General features: G+C 39.9%; 2 protein-coding genes across 6 annotated transcripts; both read right to left on the reverse strand.

Moving 5' to 3' along the window:
• Positions 1 to 962: 962 nt before the first annotated feature.
• On the reverse strand, positions 963 to 5782 carry calml4a (calmodulin-like 4a). 2 transcript variants are annotated; one of them, XM_088296728.1, is made up of 5 exons: positions 5670 to 5782; positions 5558 to 5588; positions 5139 to 5279; positions 4433 to 4621; positions 963 to 1291 (listed from the first exon to the last, which is right to left on the reverse strand). In XM_088296728.1, the coding sequence occupies exons 1-5, from the start codon at positions 5670 to 5672 to the stop codon at positions 1194 to 1196; spliced, it is 462 nt and encodes a 153-aa protein (XP_088152854.1). In that variant the 5' UTR covers positions 5673 to 5782; the 3' UTR covers positions 963 to 1193. The 2 variants fall into 2 exon arrangements, with proteins under 2 accessions (XP_088152854.1, XP_088152853.1); XM_088296727.1 differs by having other exon boundaries at positions 5558 to 5717.
• A 94-nt stretch (positions 5783 to 5876) lies between these two features.
• On the reverse strand, positions 5877 to 15940 carry cln6a (CLN6 transmembrane ER protein a). Of its 4 annotated transcripts, none has more exons than XM_088296725.1 (8): positions 15859 to 15940; positions 14058 to 14175; positions 13887 to 13985; positions 12797 to 12985; positions 11344 to 11399; positions 10533 to 10655; positions 7219 to 7503; positions 5877 to 7141 (listed from the first exon to the last, which is right to left on the reverse strand). In XM_088296725.1, the coding sequence occupies exons 2-7, from the start codon at positions 14058 to 14060 to the stop codon at positions 7233 to 7235; spliced, it is 741 nt and encodes a 246-aa protein (XP_088152851.1). In that variant the 5' UTR covers positions 14061 to 14175; positions 15859 to 15940; the 3' UTR covers positions 5877 to 7141; positions 7219 to 7232. The 4 variants fall into 4 exon arrangements, with proteins under 4 accessions (XP_088152851.1, XP_088152852.1, XP_088152850.1 ...); XM_088296726.1 differs by having other exon boundaries at positions 14058 to 14178; positions 15859 to 15918; XM_088296724.1 differs by having other exon boundaries at positions 15719 to 15900.
• Between the last annotated feature and the right edge of the window lie 1411 nt (positions 15941 to 17351).

Here is a 17351-nt window from a genome sequence, read left to right on the forward strand (position 1 = left end):
AACATACGGCTTCTAATGAGCTGCATTAAAAAGATAAAAAAAAATTCCAGGCTGCTTCTGCTTTTTTTTTGTATGGCATACATTTACTTAACGACACAATCATACATGATTATGTGAATTACGTATAATTTACATATTTACCGGTACACTTGATTTCATAGTCAATCTATGTTCACTGTTGATGTCCAAATCTCTGCATTTAAGAGAAAATAAAATGCATTTCTCCCAGATATAGAAATGTGACTTTGCTCAAATGGCTCTTGTTGCTATTGGTTATTTTTCATTGGCAAAATCAACCTCGACCTGCTAATTTTTCCATTTGGCCTACCTGTTCGGACGAGGTTCCAAACGTGCAGAACGGATACTATTTGGATCACCAACACATGCATGCTAACATGAACGTACACCGTTATTGACTCATTGTCAGCTTTGGTCACTGTGGTCATTTCCTCCTCTGTTTCCATTTGGAAGATTTCAGTTTTAAATAAAATGTGTTCTCTTACCGTGGTCAAGAGTAAGATTGTGCATCGAGAAGTATACTTGAAGTTCAGCATTGGTGTTTGTAAGTGTGTCTCAGAGTAATGTTTAATCAAGCATTGTCAAAATACAATCTACATGAATATGTGCAAAATGCATGCTCTGAATAGATTTAATATTTTTATAATACAAATTCTCAATACATTAACAAAATATCCACTATCTTTACCCAATAACGACGCGATTGAAGCAAACGACAAAATACCCTCATCGTTGGAGTTACCAAAATGGAATCCTATTATAGTTCCACAAGGGGAAATTTAACAGTGGAGTGTCTTGAAACTTTCACCCGGTCCCTGAACAGGGACTTGAGGCTTCGACCCTGAGATCAGCGTTTCCCAACTTCTTTTGTCACCCTTTCGTCATACCGTGAGTGCACCCTCTCTCATGATAACTTCCAAAAGTAGAACATAAAACAACAGTCATCCATGAAAATCATTTTATTTCATCTCCCTAACATTTCATTCTCAGGCACGATCTTATTTTTACCTCTAATGAAACGTAAAAATAAATACATTGACTTTAAATTAAAAATGTAATGTGAATTAAAAAAATATGACATGAAAGACACAACCTTGAATGTTTTTGCAAACTTCCCGAAAAAGGTTCGAATGAAATCAGCTCGCAGCAGTGTCTGTGTGCGTTTATTCCTCGGCTCAATAATCAACAGGTGGCAGAGTCACCATTTCGGTGAACTCTTCATAGTTAATAACGCCGCTTGGCTTGATATTTGCTTCTTTGAACAGCTCATCCACTAGAAAAAGAAAACAGAAAATTTATTTCACAGAATGTGCCAAAAGACTCCACATCGATACATTTCAATATATTGAAATGACTCTTCCATTTATCTTATTTCAATTAAACAATTTTCATTCTGTCGGGGACGAAGATGACAATTCTTATTCAACCAATCAAGCGACAGCAGTCTTTCTCGCAGCAGTCACCATGGATACTGTGAACGCAATAAAATGTTGACCAAACTGAAACGCTGCTTGATTGCACCTCCATCTTTTTCAGCATAGCATGAATAAACTTTGACCTTACTTCCTGCCGCAGACAACAACATATTTCCACAATAATTTGTAGACATCAGTTTGGCATTTGAATGGATTGATTATTTTTTATGTTTCACTTCCTGACGCAATTACAACACAATTTATGTAAACTGATCATATTTCAAGTTTAATTTACAGATATTTTAAAGTTCCTGACTGTAAAATGCCCCTCGCCCATAATACTTATCATTGAGGTTCCAGCTAAAGGCTTTCAGGCAAGAATTTCCGGATGAAGTTGTGTCAAAAATTGTGACGCAATGTTCTGAAAAGGGTTAAAAAACGTGTGGAATACACCAAGCACTGACATGTTCGCCTCCATTGTCAACTGCATAACATATAATATGGCAGCAATTCTGTAGCCAGGTTGTGCATGTAGGTAGGCTTTGGGGGACAAAAGTGCCCCCCAGAACAAAGCCAAATTATTTGAGTCTACGCAAGTTGGATGCATTCGGTAAGAGCTTTAATTATGGTAACACTAATTCAATATCTAACTGGTTTAGAATTGATGCTTATTTTCCATTTTGTAATTTTGCTTAAAGTCAATGTTCTTCTGATGGTAAAATGTTTTTCCCCTCATTAAGGATGGCCGAGTGGTCTAAGGCGCCGCGTTCAGGACCCAGTCTCCCCAGGAGGCCTGGGTTTGAATCTCGAATTTCCCCATTGTGGGACTAATAAAGGGCAAATTATTATTATTAATTATTATTATTATTAAGACATCCATTTTGGTAGTTCATGAAATATTGTACAAAATTATTCATAATAAATAAAGTGCAACCCGTGCATTTTATGCCAACTTTAATAAAAATATTAGATTGCTTCCAAAATTTTGTGTTAATGCCGTATATAATTCCATGAACATTTATTCCATTATTAAATAATGATGTTAATTTTTCTCATCATTATAACTATAGTTTTTAAATCATCCCACTGGCCGGCATATAACTATGGAGCATCGAAACATGTTAAATGATGGAGGATGGTGGGCATAAAATTTAGGTCACCACCAGTTATCATCACCAGCTCATTGTGTATGTAATGAGGGTGCGAGCTTCCGTTGTCTGTTGCCACACCAGCTAAGAGCAGTGACAAGGCTGTGGTCACGCACGGGTGCTGCGTCTTTTTCCGCACGTCTTCAGGCGAGAGGTGCGAGTGTAGAGCCGCTTTGATGAACAGCAAATGCAGTCGGCAATGTTCTTGCTGTTACAAAAACATTTCTTTGCACATATAAAATGTTTGTATTATCTTGCAGAGGCATATAACCTCTGCTCTTGTGTGAAGACAAAAAAGGTCACCTTGCTCCTTTCTCTATGTGTCTCTCGCTCGCTCTGAGATGAAAGGATAACAAAATGAATCTTTGCTTGATGCCAAATGCATCAAAAGGAATAGAAAGCCGTCTCTTTGTGTTTATACATACGCTATGTTTGCGCTCTAAGAAAAATGGTAGCGCACAATCTTGCAGCCGCCAGGCTGGTTGTATTTGAACTGAAAAAGTTTTGAGTAAATTGTGTCTATCATTTCTTTTAAAGTTACTTGTCATGTCTCTTACCTCTTAAGGGTTACATTTTTCCCATGACAACGGAAACAGCGACACAAACCTTTAAATACAGTAACCCCGCGCCACTACAATTCTCACAGCTTCACTGTTTTGTTTTCCCAAATATTCATCAAAAAAAAAAAATATATTCAATTTTCCGGAAAAATTTTAGAATTCTCTCTCACACTCAAATAAGGAGCGCGATAGACCGATGATTGCACCAGTGGATTTATTCCCTAAGTGGATTTGCTGCGATGCCCTCGCGTTTTCTCTGGTTCTATCTCGCCAGGCTCGTCCACATGGATAAACCAGTGGCACTTTTGAACAATTTTCAGTCTGGAAACTAATAACATAATTCAAATATGGCGTTGATCTGGATCAGTGCACAGTAAACAGCTGTGTTCATAAACTGTGAGCGAAGCGCGCTCAGCCATCCGACAAGCACGGCTCGCTCAGCACAACGAAACATCGTCAAATAAAATGCGTTTGTTAAAGTTTGTCTTAAAATAGCTTCCCTTAACTAGAATTCCGCGTTACGTTTTATCCAATGGTCCTTGTTGATGTTTTTGTGCAAAGCGAAAGTTAAGACACGATTATGTCCGGATTGTACCGTTGGCTAAAATTCACCGCGGGATTCTAGTAAAGGTAAGACAATTTTCGGATACAAATTTAAACTTTAACGTGGTCATTAGCCAATGTTCCGCCGTAATCGCCCGTTCCTCTCACAACCTAAAGCTTGTTATTCATTCTTCATTTTGCATTTTCAAAGTTAAATTTGTTGCGTAAACAATATTTTGAAGGAACCATGTTAGGGGGTTGCAATGGTGTAATAGAGGCGTAAATCCCCCCCAAAATAAAAATTTTAAATAATAATAATAATAGTACTAATAATAATAAAAAGGCAACCTCGGCTTTGTGGTTTTTCACTTTTCGCAGGTGTTTCCGGTCCCAAATAACTGCGAAAAACGAGGAATTACTGCGCGCGTGTGTCTGTGACATTACCAACATGTGGTCTAATATGCCTCTGCGCAGATTTACACTGCAGGCTGCACCAGTCAGGAAAATAGAACCCAATGAACAGGTACATGCAAAGATGGGAAAATTTCCCCCCCCAAAAATAAATAAATAAATAAAGTAACTTTGAACGCAGACACATCGTGAATTTTGTTGCAGACGTTTTTAAAAAGACTATTTGGACAGAGTAAAATATTTGACTCTCTTAAATGACATTTTGCAGGGGTGTTGACATTTTCGTAACGGAGGCTGTTAGAGAACAGATTGTATAGTGAGGGAGCTTTTTTCTTACCTTCTTTGACGGTAAGTTTCTCTCCCAACATCGTGAGTTTTGCTCTCAACTCCGAGGCTTGGATGTATCCTTTCTTCTGTTTGTCTGTCATCCTCAGGGCTTCAAGAATTTCTGTCTTAGGGTCTTCTTGTTGTATTTGCCGGTGCATCATGGTCAGGAATGTAGAGAAGTCCAAGCTCCCTGACTTTTCTGAACCAGAATGAATGAATTAATATTGATCTGCTAAATTTAATTCAGGTGAAATGTCCATGAAATTGGCTTGGGCTGTTGTTTAACTACATTTTTACGATACACAATCAGTTTTTTCTGCACACAAAACAAAATGTACTGATTGCAGGCTCTGGTGTGTCATTTTCATCTAACTGCACAAATGATGATGATTATGTGGTGGTGAATACATTGTGATTAATTAACCGTTTATTTAAATCCCTCCATTAAGTATAATGTTTTGGGCATCATTGGCAAAATGAACTAAAAATAACAAAAGTGATTTCGTCTAAACAATGACAGTGGAGCAAATTTCTCTGAATAAAAAAAATAATAATAATAAATAATACAAAAAAATAGGTCATTTGGCATCTACCAAGGGGCTGATCCAAATTAGGTTTGCTTGGCTTTGGCTAATGTCAACATTCTAATAGAGAGACCAGTCTTGAAAAAAATGTAATTAATTTCTCAGTCAGACATTATTTTGTTGCTTAATTACCAATTTTGTGAACTTGAAGATGTCTTTCAATTTCACCAAGTGTGGGGCTTGTGCCGAGGCAGCGCATAACTGTGATCAGATCCTTGACGTCAATCTTTCCCTTTTGTTTCTTGTCATACAAGGAGAAGCACTCCTTGAACTCTGCAAGGAAATTCCAGTGGTGAATTATATCAAGTTCATCTACAGTTCTAAACTGTCTGTAATCAAACAAGTTCACTTAAAAGTGACGTTAACTTTGAGGAAGTAGATGACAATGCGTTCGAAACCATCATTTCTATTTCACTTCGCACTGACTCCTAAAAGTTGACTAACACACAATGAATGAAACTTGCCAGTGTGCCGGTTTCAAACATTCTTTTATGAATAATGGTGGGGGGGCAGTAAATGGTGCTGTGAAGCATACACTTAAGAAGTCTTACCATTGATTTGAGCTGGTGTAAAGAATTTTGCCTGTGTGAAAAAAAATAACAATGTCGAATCAAAAACCCCAAAACTGGTCATTGAAAATCCAACAAAGAAAATTGTTCATACCATTTGAAGTACTTAAGTTGCCTTGCAGGAAGAAAAAATGAATTTCCTGAAGTGTGTCCCTCCACCTGTTTAAAGTCCAACACCACCAAGCCTGGAAGTAATTTAATATGTGTTGCTGTGGAAACGCAGATACCGGATCCAAGGTGCAACACAGTTTAACCCTCTCCCTTCCAAGTAATTTCAAAATAACAGTATTCTGTTCAACACTCTATTGATTTAAAATGCATTTGAGTTAAGATGAAATATATATAAATAGATAATAGACAGAGAAAAAATAAAAAATTTAAAAAAAGAACATGGCAATAATATTCAAGCAGAAATGTTTAACCCTTCAATTCAATAATCACGTGACTGACTTCCATGTAGGCTGCCTGGGTTACGTTTCCACTCAGTCATGGTGTGAGTATGAATCGTTGTATGTTGCTGTTCCCTGTAATTGTCAGGAAACCAGCCCAGCATGTATTTATTTGTGTTCTAATTAGCTGCTAATTTATATGACTAATTTATATCAGCTCCAGTTGTTGTGAAATGCGCTCTATAAATAGGGGTGTATGGTATTGTTTGCCTGATAACAGCTGTGAAAGGCTCAGGATTCTTGCAACTGTGAGTAGGATAATCAGTATAGAAAATTGATGGGTAAAAATTATTACAATACTAATCATGATGTAGCGTATGTCATGCTTCCGGTACATGAATGATAAAAGGCAATTTATCTTGATGTCAGTAATAAAGATGAGCTTGAAATTATGTACCTAAAGATTAAGAACAGAATCAGTGACAAAATTCCAAACCTCACTAGAAACAAATCCACCTTTGTCAGAAATACAGGCCTAGACCCAAATTAGAGGGTCCAATTACCCCATACTCCAGAGCAAAGATCAGACCGCTAAGTTGAACTCCCTGGCTTTGGCCGCCTCCCAGGTCACACTGCACCCAAACCCTTGGGCCCCTCCCATAAAAACTGTGAGTCACATTCATTCCACTCGACAATTGTATGCCACTCTGTGTTGGTCTATCAAATACAATCGAATCAAAAAAATCTGATTATAAGGTCAGAAAATGTGAAAAGGTTCAAAGGCGTACGAACACTTTTTCGAGGTACTGTCCTGTAGATGCATTATGTACTGAACATAACAGTGGCGTCGGGCAGAATCTCCAAAAGGATCCCTTTTGATTTGCTGTGTGCGCTTGGGAGCATAAGTTCTTTACATTAGCCCACAACAGCACTGATTTTGTACTTTCCATCCTTCTTTTATTATTGATGTCAGCAGAGTAGCGAGCAGCCAGGACAGTGGGCGTTGAATACACAGGTGGCAATTGGGTTATGCCTTAACAGAGAAGTGTCTGAGAAATATTGTCAAATAATTCAGCAATGAGAAGAACATACTCGCGACAATAACACATTGTAAAACAGTTGTAACAGATTTTTTGCAACATAGATCCTCTTATTCCTTGGTCAAAGGCTGTTGTACCTGAAAAGAAAGGGAAAAGCAATTAGATTTCAATCCCACATGCAGTATATGGTCTTATGACGTAACAATGTACAAACCTGAACAGTTCCAATTAGTGATCTTTCTTTACATGCAACATGTAGTAGGACCAGGGTTCCGGAACGTATACTAAACCCGGGTACTTGTTGCGTAGCACTGGGTCATTCCATAGGAAAACAACCCAGAGTGTCACTAGAAGCACAGTAACACTAAAACTGTGAAACAAGAAAAGACCATTGCTGTCTGGACTCAGGCCATGATGCCTTTGATGAATCACCATGGCGACCATAGCAAAGAAGGTGAGGAGAAAGAGTTCAGTGATTTGTCCTTCCGTAACCAAGTACCTGCAGTGTAAATGAAACAAAGGAACTCATGCCAAAATACCACAGCAAATAAAAGCAACCTGGACATTCACAAGAGTCAAGACAACAAACATGCATGCGGTTCGTTAATAAGTAAGATTACAAACTAGCAGGAAATCGAGGCATAGTTTGCCTTGTGCAAATAGTGTTAATAAAATGTAAACAATCTCTTTTAACTAGGACTGGGCAATTCAACACATAAATGTGCTTGGCACCAGGACACTCGACGGCGCAATTCAATGATTGTCTTTGTAGTCGTATCATCAGATTTGCGGCCACATGTTTTGGACTCTCGGGTGAAGAGAGGGTCAGAGCTGTCAACTGATCACCACCTGGTGCTGTGTTGGCTCCTATGGTGGGGGAAGATGCCAATCCGCCCCAGCAGACCCAAATGTATTGTGAGGGTTTGCTGGGAACACCTGGCGGAATCCCCCGTCTGAAAGAGTTTCAATTCCCACCTCCGGCAGATCGTTGCCCACATCCCGTTAGTCGGAGTGGACCAAGTTTTGTGAATCCATTGTTGAGGCAGCTGATCGGACCTGTGGCCGTAAGGTGTTTGGTGCCTGTTGTGGCGGAAATCCTCGAACCCGCTGGTGGACACCAGTGGTAAGGGATGCTGTCAGGCTGAAGAAGGAGTCAGATAGTTTTTTTTTTGTGGAAGGAGTTCAGTGAAGCCATGGAAAACGACTTCCTGACGGCTTGGAGGAAATTCTGCTCCATCATCCGGCGTATCAGGCGAGGGAAGCAGTGCACCTTTAACCCTGTTTATAGTGGAGATGTGGTTCTGCTGACCTCAACTCGGCACGCGTTGGGAGAGTCGGGAGAATACTTTGAAGACACACCTTCCATTGAGGAAGCAAAGCCTGAAGAATACGAAGTGGACTCACCTATCTCTGGGGTTCCTCGGTGAAAAAGCCCGAGGGGTGCATGAGATTTGCCCGGAGTTTCTAAAGGCTCTGGAAGCTGTGGGGCTATCATGGATGACACGCCTCTCAACATTGTGTGGGGACAGTGCCTCTGGATTGGCAGACTGGGGTGGTGGTCCCCCTTTTTGAGAAGGGGGATCGGAGAGTGTGTTCCAATTATAGTGGAATCACACTCCTCAGCCTCCTTGGTAAGGTCTACTCAGGGGTGCTGGAGAGGAGGGTCTGTCGGGAGATCGAATCTCAGATTCAGGAAGAGCAGTGTGTTTTTAGTCTCAGCCGTGGAACAGTGGATCAGCTCTACACTCTCGGCAGGGTCCTTGAGGGTGCATGGGGGTTCGCTCAACCAGTCTACATGTGTTTTGTGGACTTGGAGAAGGCGTGTCCCACTGGGAGTTCTGTGGGGTGTGCTTCGGGAGTATGTGTTACCGAGCCCACTAATGCGGGCTGTTCGGTACCTGCACCACCGATGTCAGAGTTTGGTCCGCATCACCGGCAGTAAGTCGGATTCATTTCCAGTGGGGGTTGGACTTCGCCAAGGCTGCCCTTTGTCACAGATTCTGTTAATACCATTTATGGACAGAATTTCTAGGCGAAGCCAAGGCCGTGAGGGGCTCCGGTTTGGTGGCCTTAGTATTGCATCTCTACTTTTTCCAGATGATGTGGTACTGTTGGCTTCTTCAAGCCATGATCTCCAACTCTCACTGGAGCGGTTTGCAGCCTAGTGTGAAGCGTTTGGGATGAAGATCAGCACCCCCAAATCTGAGATCATGGTTCTCAGTCGGAAAAGGATGGAGTGTCCTCTACAGGTTGGAAGAGATTGTGCCCCAAGTGGAGGAGTTCACATATCTTGGGGTCTTGTTCACGAGTGAGGGTAGGATGGAGGGGGAGCTCAACAGGCAGATCGGTGCAACGTCTGCTGTGATGCGGACCCTGTATCGGTCTATTGTGGTGAAGAAGGAGCTGAGCTATTTTTATTCATGTTTATTGTGAAAGAATGTAAAACAAAGGATGTTGTTTGATATAGAGTAAGTATTCTATATCTACAGACCTCTGTCAAACGGAAATTAAACACCTGGAAAAACAATTACATTTACGATCGATTCTTCAACAACGGAAATTCCAATATCCGGAACCTAGAAGCCATAGTGAAGCCCGCAGTAACGCAAACTCAAGAAGTTCCCCGCTCCATACAACGGAAAAACTTTGACCGCTGCGCCATGATCGGATTCAGAACGGCAACATGTATGACTTCTTTGGCATGAGTTTTACTGGAATTGCTGAAGATTTAAAATTCATTCATTTACATTTACGTCTGGTCTGTAGATCATAGAACGGTAATGACCGTGGAAGAGAGATGCATCCGATTAAGCGAAGCGGGATACACAGTAAAAAAAAAAAAAACAAGGAATCGATTCTGGCTCAGTACGATTCCAGCAGTTTACCTGCTCAGAGGAAATTGCTTGCGGCTTGACAGACAAAGTACAGTGGCGTAAATGAACGTGTCCTGGAATGCTTTAACTGTTGTCGTGCTAAATACTTCCCGCTAACTGGACCGCTAAAAAGCATCCCGCGGCTGGCTTCAAATGTTTGTTGTACGACATCAGCTGAGAAATCCTGTGTTGTGTGGTGAGGGAGGGAAGGTAAAATTTGAGTGAATAAGTGGAAGAAAAACCTAAAAGGAAAAAAAGCTGTATTTTGTATACATACTTGCACGTTCATATAGGGGTTGCCAGCATTGCGACAAGCTTGTGTGTGACGTATGGGTGTGTTTGCGCATGCGTGAGGAAGAGTGCAGTGGCAGCACACTTCACACATGTACCATAGTCGTTTCCCACATAAGGACATTCTGTTATACGGAGACATGGGACAACGCAAATATGATTCAGTTCTATAAAATACTTAATGTAGTAATTTGATGCGTACTTATTATGTGTTAAAATGGAAAGGCTACCAGGTTCAAATTTGAAGTAATGCTCATTTAACAATTCCACAAGAAGGCCCCATGACTCAATATCTTCTTATACCAGTGGACAAAAATACAAAAATACATAATTCTTCTTTTGAAGAATATGATGAGCAACTGACCAGTAATAGAGTGCGCTGGGTGCAAGTAAAAGCCATCCTGTGAGTGGAATCTTCTTCTCCTCTGTAGTCTCCGTGAAACATCCGGTGAAGTAGATGAAGATAATGATAAAGAAGGGAATATACCTAAAGCACCACACATGGCATCTTATGAGCTGCACTGCATGAGTCATATTCATGATTTCCCCTTAATAATTACGTCAAGTGTCGCAGTATACCAGGGGTGGGCAAACTTTTTGATTGGCGGGCCACAATGGGTTCTAAAATTTAACAGAGGGGCCGGACCAGGTGAAGATGAATGGAGTTTTGGTAACCTCGCCTCATCGGAGAAAAATAAAATACCTTTAATTTTAAATGAAAGTGAACAAAAGCATTACGACTATATATGTCTTTGAAAACCCCCCCAAAAAAATAAAACATTAACAAGGTTTACTGATTTAATTTTTTTCAAGTTTGGCGGGCCGGATTAAAACGTTTAACGGGCCACATGTGGCCCCGGGCCGTAGTTTGCCCACACCTGCAATATACTGTAATGTAGCCATTCTTTTACTTTTCATCATGTATAAAGCTAGTACCTGATTTTAAAATGACGCTAAGGTTAAGACTGCTAGGTTGGTGAGATCAAATCTTCACATAAATCTAAATCAGTCAGTGAATCAAGAAAATACCTGTCTGTTTGTTTTTCTTTTCTTTTTTACAGCCTGATTGCGTCATATACTTCAATTTTATGTCTCCAGTATTTGTCAAAACACATGTGTAATATAGTGATCCAATTTGGGTACATTCATTATCCATGAATATTGTTACAACTTACCACATTAAATGTCCCAGTTGTTCATCATAATAATACAGCAGTTCAAAGGAGTCAATCTGTAAATAGCCAAGCAGTCTGAATCATTACAACACATTCATCTCAAATTACTCTTTTTTTCATAACTACAAAGCAATGCAGTGTTGTCCTCTCTTGAGCAACAGTGACATCTACTGCATTTTCCCTCATCTGTGTACTGTAGTATGTGGCTGTCATGATATTGCTAAATGTTCAGTTAAGAGTTATGAATTACAAATCATGTGTATTGTAATATTTAAGACTGTTATGTATCTTTTCCATCCCCAAACTCTCCCTTTTCTAATCTTAAAATGATGAGATTATAAAATATAATTTTTATTTATTTGGACATCAGTATTGCCCACAAGCTGATCAATAACATCGAGTTCTCGAGACTAGTTGACTAGAGCACAACTTGTTACTTTTTTTAATTGATTTGGGTAGAGGAATGAACTGCGGGCGAACTTTTCAACTCTTCAATCTTGGACGACAAATGCGTTGCACCTGCTGGTGTGTGCAGGGCAAAACTTTAACGAGAAAAAGTTGATTATCGGTGCAGGCAGGTTTAGGCTGAATCTACCGGTCCAGAATTTAATATACTCTAATTCTTCCTCTTAGTTTAACTTAATATATCACTGTAGATTATTTAATCAAATGCTAACATGTTTGTAAGTTAACAACATAAATATTAAAGGTCCCATGGAATCAAAAGCTATTTTCCCCCATTGTTTTATGCATTGTTGATTGTTTGAAAGAGGCGATAAAAGGTAAAAATGAGCTGACTAAATTTTACTGCAGTCCACACGGGGCTAATATTAGCATTAGCTTGTTGCCCCGCAGCCACACAAAAAAATATTTACCTTGATTAGCGTCGATGTGCCTGGTCAAAGGTCATTTTCATCACTTTTATGGTTTATTAATTGTGATAAAGAACTGCATGATATACTGCATGCACAGACTCAAAAGCTTATAGAGGCTCGCCGTTCAGGGTGCCCAATGTGTCAACAGCTGATAAATCACGAACTACTAATCAGAGGAAAGCTGATTTCCATATTCATGAGCAGTACAGCAATGTAATTACAGCAAAGCCTTTTTACATACTCTACGTTACAATCATATCAGAACTTGTAATTGTGCCAAAGACAAGTTAGGGAGGAGTTTCTTTTATTGGGGTGCCAGTCCCCATATGTAATTACACTGGTACAAATTACATTTTTTAAAATGATGTCATATTTTATTGCAAATTCTTTTGCAAGTTCACAAGCTATGTCTTGAAGACCCCCAATTTGAGAACCACTGTTTTCTAGAATATCTTGCGTATTACCAAAATGTCAACAAACAAAACATGAGTATGAACTCAATAGAAAGAAAAATCAAGACGCTTAGGTTCTGTCACGTAGCTCACACTGTGGTTAACCAGAAATAATAAGAGCCTTACCAGTGACGCAGGTTTGAGATCTCTCATGATGGGGTTCTCTCTGACTGACAGATGGAGCTTGTAGCCACTCAGAATGAGTCTGTGGTTAATAGAGTCTCCAACCAGGTGGATACTGGCTCCCATGACAAAAGTGATGATGCAGAGGTAGACTGCTGAGCGAGGCAGCGCCTTCGGACTGCGCTCAATCAACTAACAGGTAAAGTGACAACAGTACACAATATGCCTGCTGTAGCAAATAATTTGCCTCAAAATCAAATACAGAGTTTCTGGGACTTCAAGTCATTTCTCATCTCATTCAAAATTCATAACTTTACATTGATATATCCAGAGCTGGGCAGTCTGTCCTGGGGGTGGAAACATTCGTCTCTCTGGCCTGGCCGGATGCCCATTTTTGGGGCGAGGGGTTATAAATTTTTAAAAAAGGCCTGCGATTAGCTGGCAACCAGTTCAGGGTGTACCCTGCCGACTGCCCGAAGAAAGCTGGGATAGGCTCCAGCCCCCCCGTGACTCTCGTGAGGAGACGCGGTACAGATAATGGATGGATGGGTTCGATTAACAAAGGCCAGAGATGGATTTCAGTCCAGCCCACGAATCAGCCCTCGTACCTGATTGAACCTACTTGCAAAATGGGCAAGCGAAAAAAAATTGTCTCTGAACGCATGAGAAGCACCGCTATCAACTGTTTGTGTATGAAAAGACATGAGACAGGAGTTTCCTTATTGCCCCCCTCTTGTAATGGTATGAACTAGTAGCAGATGGGAAGAGCAGTTTATGTGTTGTCAAAATAAGTAAATTCAGGCACGCTTGATCGCCCGCTGCTGTCTCACGTCTCTTCACACACAAACATCTTTAAATAAACCCGCGCCGTTAGCATCTCGCCCGCAGCTGCGTCATGTACAGGTGCCCTCCCAGCTTTATGGGGTCGGGCGACCAACAATTTTTATGAGCAAGGCCAGAGGGTCGAGGCCAGAACGGTAACAAGATGCGGCCGGAGGGTGGGGGACTGACTGGCAAAAAAGGGTCAAGTGCCCAACTCCGGATATGTCCTTGATATCTGAAGACAAATTTGTACTGACGTGTTCACACTTACCCTAAGCATGAGGAAAGGTGTTATGACATTATAGGCCATGTGGAAATAGTCTCCGGCACTTGGTTTGTTCAGGGGAAACCACTCAAGCGGAAGCATGATCTATGTACGGTACACCAAGAAAATTATAGTGCTCAGCAAATGCAAATCCAGTGACCATAGATACTGACTTACCATGACAATAGGCCGTCCAAAGTCTAGAATCCAGTTCTGCAGAGTCAGGCAGAACCACAAATCTAAATGGAAATCTTGCCTTTTCTTCTCTGGTATGTTCTGCTTCGAACCAAGTCTGCTGCTAAAACAGATAAATCCAGTTACATAAATTTCAGGACTGATAATTAATTTTATTGGATAATTGGTGTGAAATTCACAATGTAAAACTGTGAAATTAAGAATTAATAAAGTCTCACACAATCTGTGTTTAGCAATTTAAGATTTTTATGTCAGCCTGGTCCCCACAAAGATGTATGCAGTTTATTCACAATATTTTTTTAGTTTACCGGAGAAGATACAATTACAGGTGACCATTTGAGATCAATTGAAGCAAAAAATATTTAATCTTATCTCTGGGGTCAGCTTGACCTCATTCACTGTTTAGCATCACTAAATGAATTATTGGCATTATTTTGTATTTTTTTTTGCTTATGTTAAATGACTTGGGAACTGGGTAAAATAAAATAACTCTCTTCTGTCCTGTGCACATAGTTATGGCCATAGCATTGGTGTGACTGTTTTAGCTGCATAAAACATATAAGGAATACATTTAGGGTTAGGTTGTGAATGGATAAATCAACTGATACAAAACCATGACATGAAATAACTCTGTTTAAATGTATTTTAAGAGGTTAAAATGGCTTATATCAAATTGAACTGATCATTGATTTGCACAAGAGTACACAAAGGACATGGCGGACTGAATTATAACATGTCACATTACTTTGGCGTACCTATTATTTTTAGATATAAAGGCATTTAACATATATTAAAAAATGTATATTTGCTGTGCAGCTGTTTTTGTAGAGGTGAGTTGACAAATAACATACTATCTAATCATATCAATGGCAGTCAAAAATGAAGAAAATATTGCAAACCAAGTTTTATTTGTTTAATATCCATAAACCTATTAACTCCAATGATTAAGATATGTTGACATTTTTCCCAAAATGATATACAAGGGCAAGAAGATGAATGGGTTACATAACCATTTACGTCGTGTCTTTCAAAGGCCCTTCGTGTAGCTATCGACCAGCGCAGTTTAACGTTGAGTGGATTTTGTGTTTACAGTTAAAGGAGCAGTCTTTGACAACAGACAAAAAAGCTGAGTGATCTGCTCATGCAAAAGGAACACGACCAGTCGTCAACACGAATAGAACGCTATTGGTCCATGCCCTAATACTAGAGAACAAAGCCTAAACAATGCACTCGTGCTGAAGGAACTTGACAGCAGTCGATACAATAGAAAACAGGCTCATACAGTACTCCACTTCTATGTTTGTGCAAGGAGATTGCTTTTATTGTAACAATCAACAAATGTGCATAGAAATGAAAAAATCCTCTCAAACTGCGGAGATTTTAAGCAGGACTGCACAGGAAATGAAGCAGTCACAGATACCACTATGGTAAATTTATGTTTAAATTCGTTTGTCGCAAGTGTCAGCACTCAAGAAACAACATTTCGTGTCGTGTCGTACACGTTGTGAACCAGTTAACGCTTCGTGTGGCCTCGCTGTCAGTAAAATGCGAGGAGGAGCACACAACAGTAACTGACTTAAATGCAAACAACGAGCTTTACATTACTACACCATACTTGAGCAAAGCGCTTCGATCAAACCAACCTATTTTGTGTATTTGTTCGCAACGTTAAATTGTTGTCCCGGCGTTTCCGTATCATCTGCATGTTCGACGACGTGCCTCTTGACAATAATAAAAACAAAATACAAAGTGAAAGCCCACGGCGAATTCAAAGTTTACAGACCTCGCATCTTGTCACGAGAGCTTCACTTCCTATTTACCGCCGTGTCCCCGCCCCGATTTCGTTGTCAAACCAATCAGAATGGAGCTTTGGTGTGCGACCGAAAGTTTTTTTTAATATATATTTATTTTTTTATTTTCGCTTTGTGCATCTGTAATTTGGTCTGACAAATACCTCACGCAAAAATAAATTGACATCCATGTAAATACAAATACATTTAAACATTATATACATCTCAGTTGATGGCCACATAAAAGCCGAAGTCGTAAGATATTCAGAAGTTGCACAAAACAGAGCCCTCGAGCTGTGTGCTTACAGCAACGCAGAGCTAGTGGGGGCAAAGTGTGAGCCCTTTCAATTTTTGTATACAAGCGAAAAGCAATATAATAAGAGTGCATACACATTATTCTGCATACGATTGTACACGGCGTTGCACAATGACAACATGTGAATTTTGAATACCCTCACACAAGGAACATGTAAGGAATTGGGTTATGTGTTTTTGAAGTGAAGTTTATGATTTGCCGAATTTTATGAAGGCATTGAGTAGGAAAGGGGATGCCGATGAAGGTGGACTAAAGTAATTGATTACAAAGCAATGAATGGTATGATAAAACGGAAATGGTTGCATTAATTGTTAAAAGGCAATATGAATGATTTTTGGTTATATATTCCCTCCAAAATATTACACAAAATGTCGAAATGCCGTGACTTTTTTTTATTATTAAGATATAATTTTGTTATTTCTAAGATGCCTTTTAAATTGTCAACATTTCATTAGCAGGCCATTTTGTATTGGAAATTGATATCTAATCAATACTTCACAACACATTCCGTTCCTATCTGGAACAACAGATATTTGCAAGCCAGAAGAAAATCTTTGTATTATTACGATTGGGTAGAGAGTTGTATCCATTCTACTACAAGGTTTGAATGCTATCCTCCTGGCAATTTTTACTGGAGACTGTGTGTATTGTGTGTATTGTCTTGTTGAATTTTACTGTAGCGTTTGACACGGTGGACCACGGGATTCTTCTGGCGCGATTACAGCATCAGGTGGGCATTCGTGGTAGCGCTCTAGAGTGGTTTTGATCTGATTTGGCTGGCTGGACCTTTTGCATTTGCCTAGGTTGCTCTGAGTCTCGCTTTGCCCCTTTGTCGTATAGTGTTGCACAGGGTTCTGTTTTGAGGCCCTCGCTGTTTTCATTGTACCTACTGCCTTTAGGTTCTATCCTATGAAAGCATTTCCTTCCATTGCTATGCGGATGACAGTCAGATCTAGGTCCCGCTGAGCAAAAACACTCTCTCATTGAGACCACTTTTATCCTGTATTGAGGAAATCAAAGCTTGGATGTCATTTAATTTCTTAAATTTCAAATAAAAGAAGACAGAAGTTATGGTGTTCGGTCCCAGTGGCCCACTGCTAATTTATATTACACCATATGTACAGTGCTTTGTTACAGCTCCAGTTGTTGTGAAATGCGTTGTATAAAGTT

This window comes from Idiotropiscis lumnitzeri, chromosome 5 (assembly GCF_059441095.1).
Source record: "Idiotropiscis lumnitzeri isolate Australia: NSW breed Sydney's pygmy pipehorse chromosome 5, RoL_Ilum_1.0, whole genome shotgun sequence".
Taxonomy (NCBI): Eukaryota; Metazoa; Chordata; class Actinopteri; order Syngnathiformes; family Syngnathidae; genus Idiotropiscis; species Idiotropiscis lumnitzeri.

Bases quoted from the DNA above. Each gene is read 5' to 3' on its own strand.
- cln6a (XM_088296723.1), bottom strand. From the start codon at position 15,780: ATGCAGATGATACGGAAACGCCGGGACAACAATTTAACGTTGCGAACA. The intron at 10,656-11,343 runs GTAAGTTGTAAC...GTGGTGCTTTAG, and splicing joins CAACTGGGACATTTAATGTG to GTATATTCCCTTCTTTATCA. The intron at 7,504-10,532 runs GTCAGTTGCTCA...TTTACACTGCAG, and splicing joins CCCAGCGCACTCTATTACTG to GTACTTGGTTACGGAAGGAC.
- calml4a (XM_088296727.1), bottom strand. From the start codon at position 5,639: ATGACCAGTTTTGGGGTTTTTGATTCGACATTGTTATTTTTTTTCACA. The intron at 5,280-5,557 runs GTAAGACTTCTT...ATTTCCTTGCAG, and splicing joins TACACCAGCTCAAATCAATG to AGTTCAAGGAGTGCTTCTCC. The intron at 1,292-4,432 runs GTAAGAAAAAAG...TTCTTTTTCTAG, and splicing joins GAAACTTACCGTCAAAGAAG to TGGATGAGCTGTTCAAAGAA.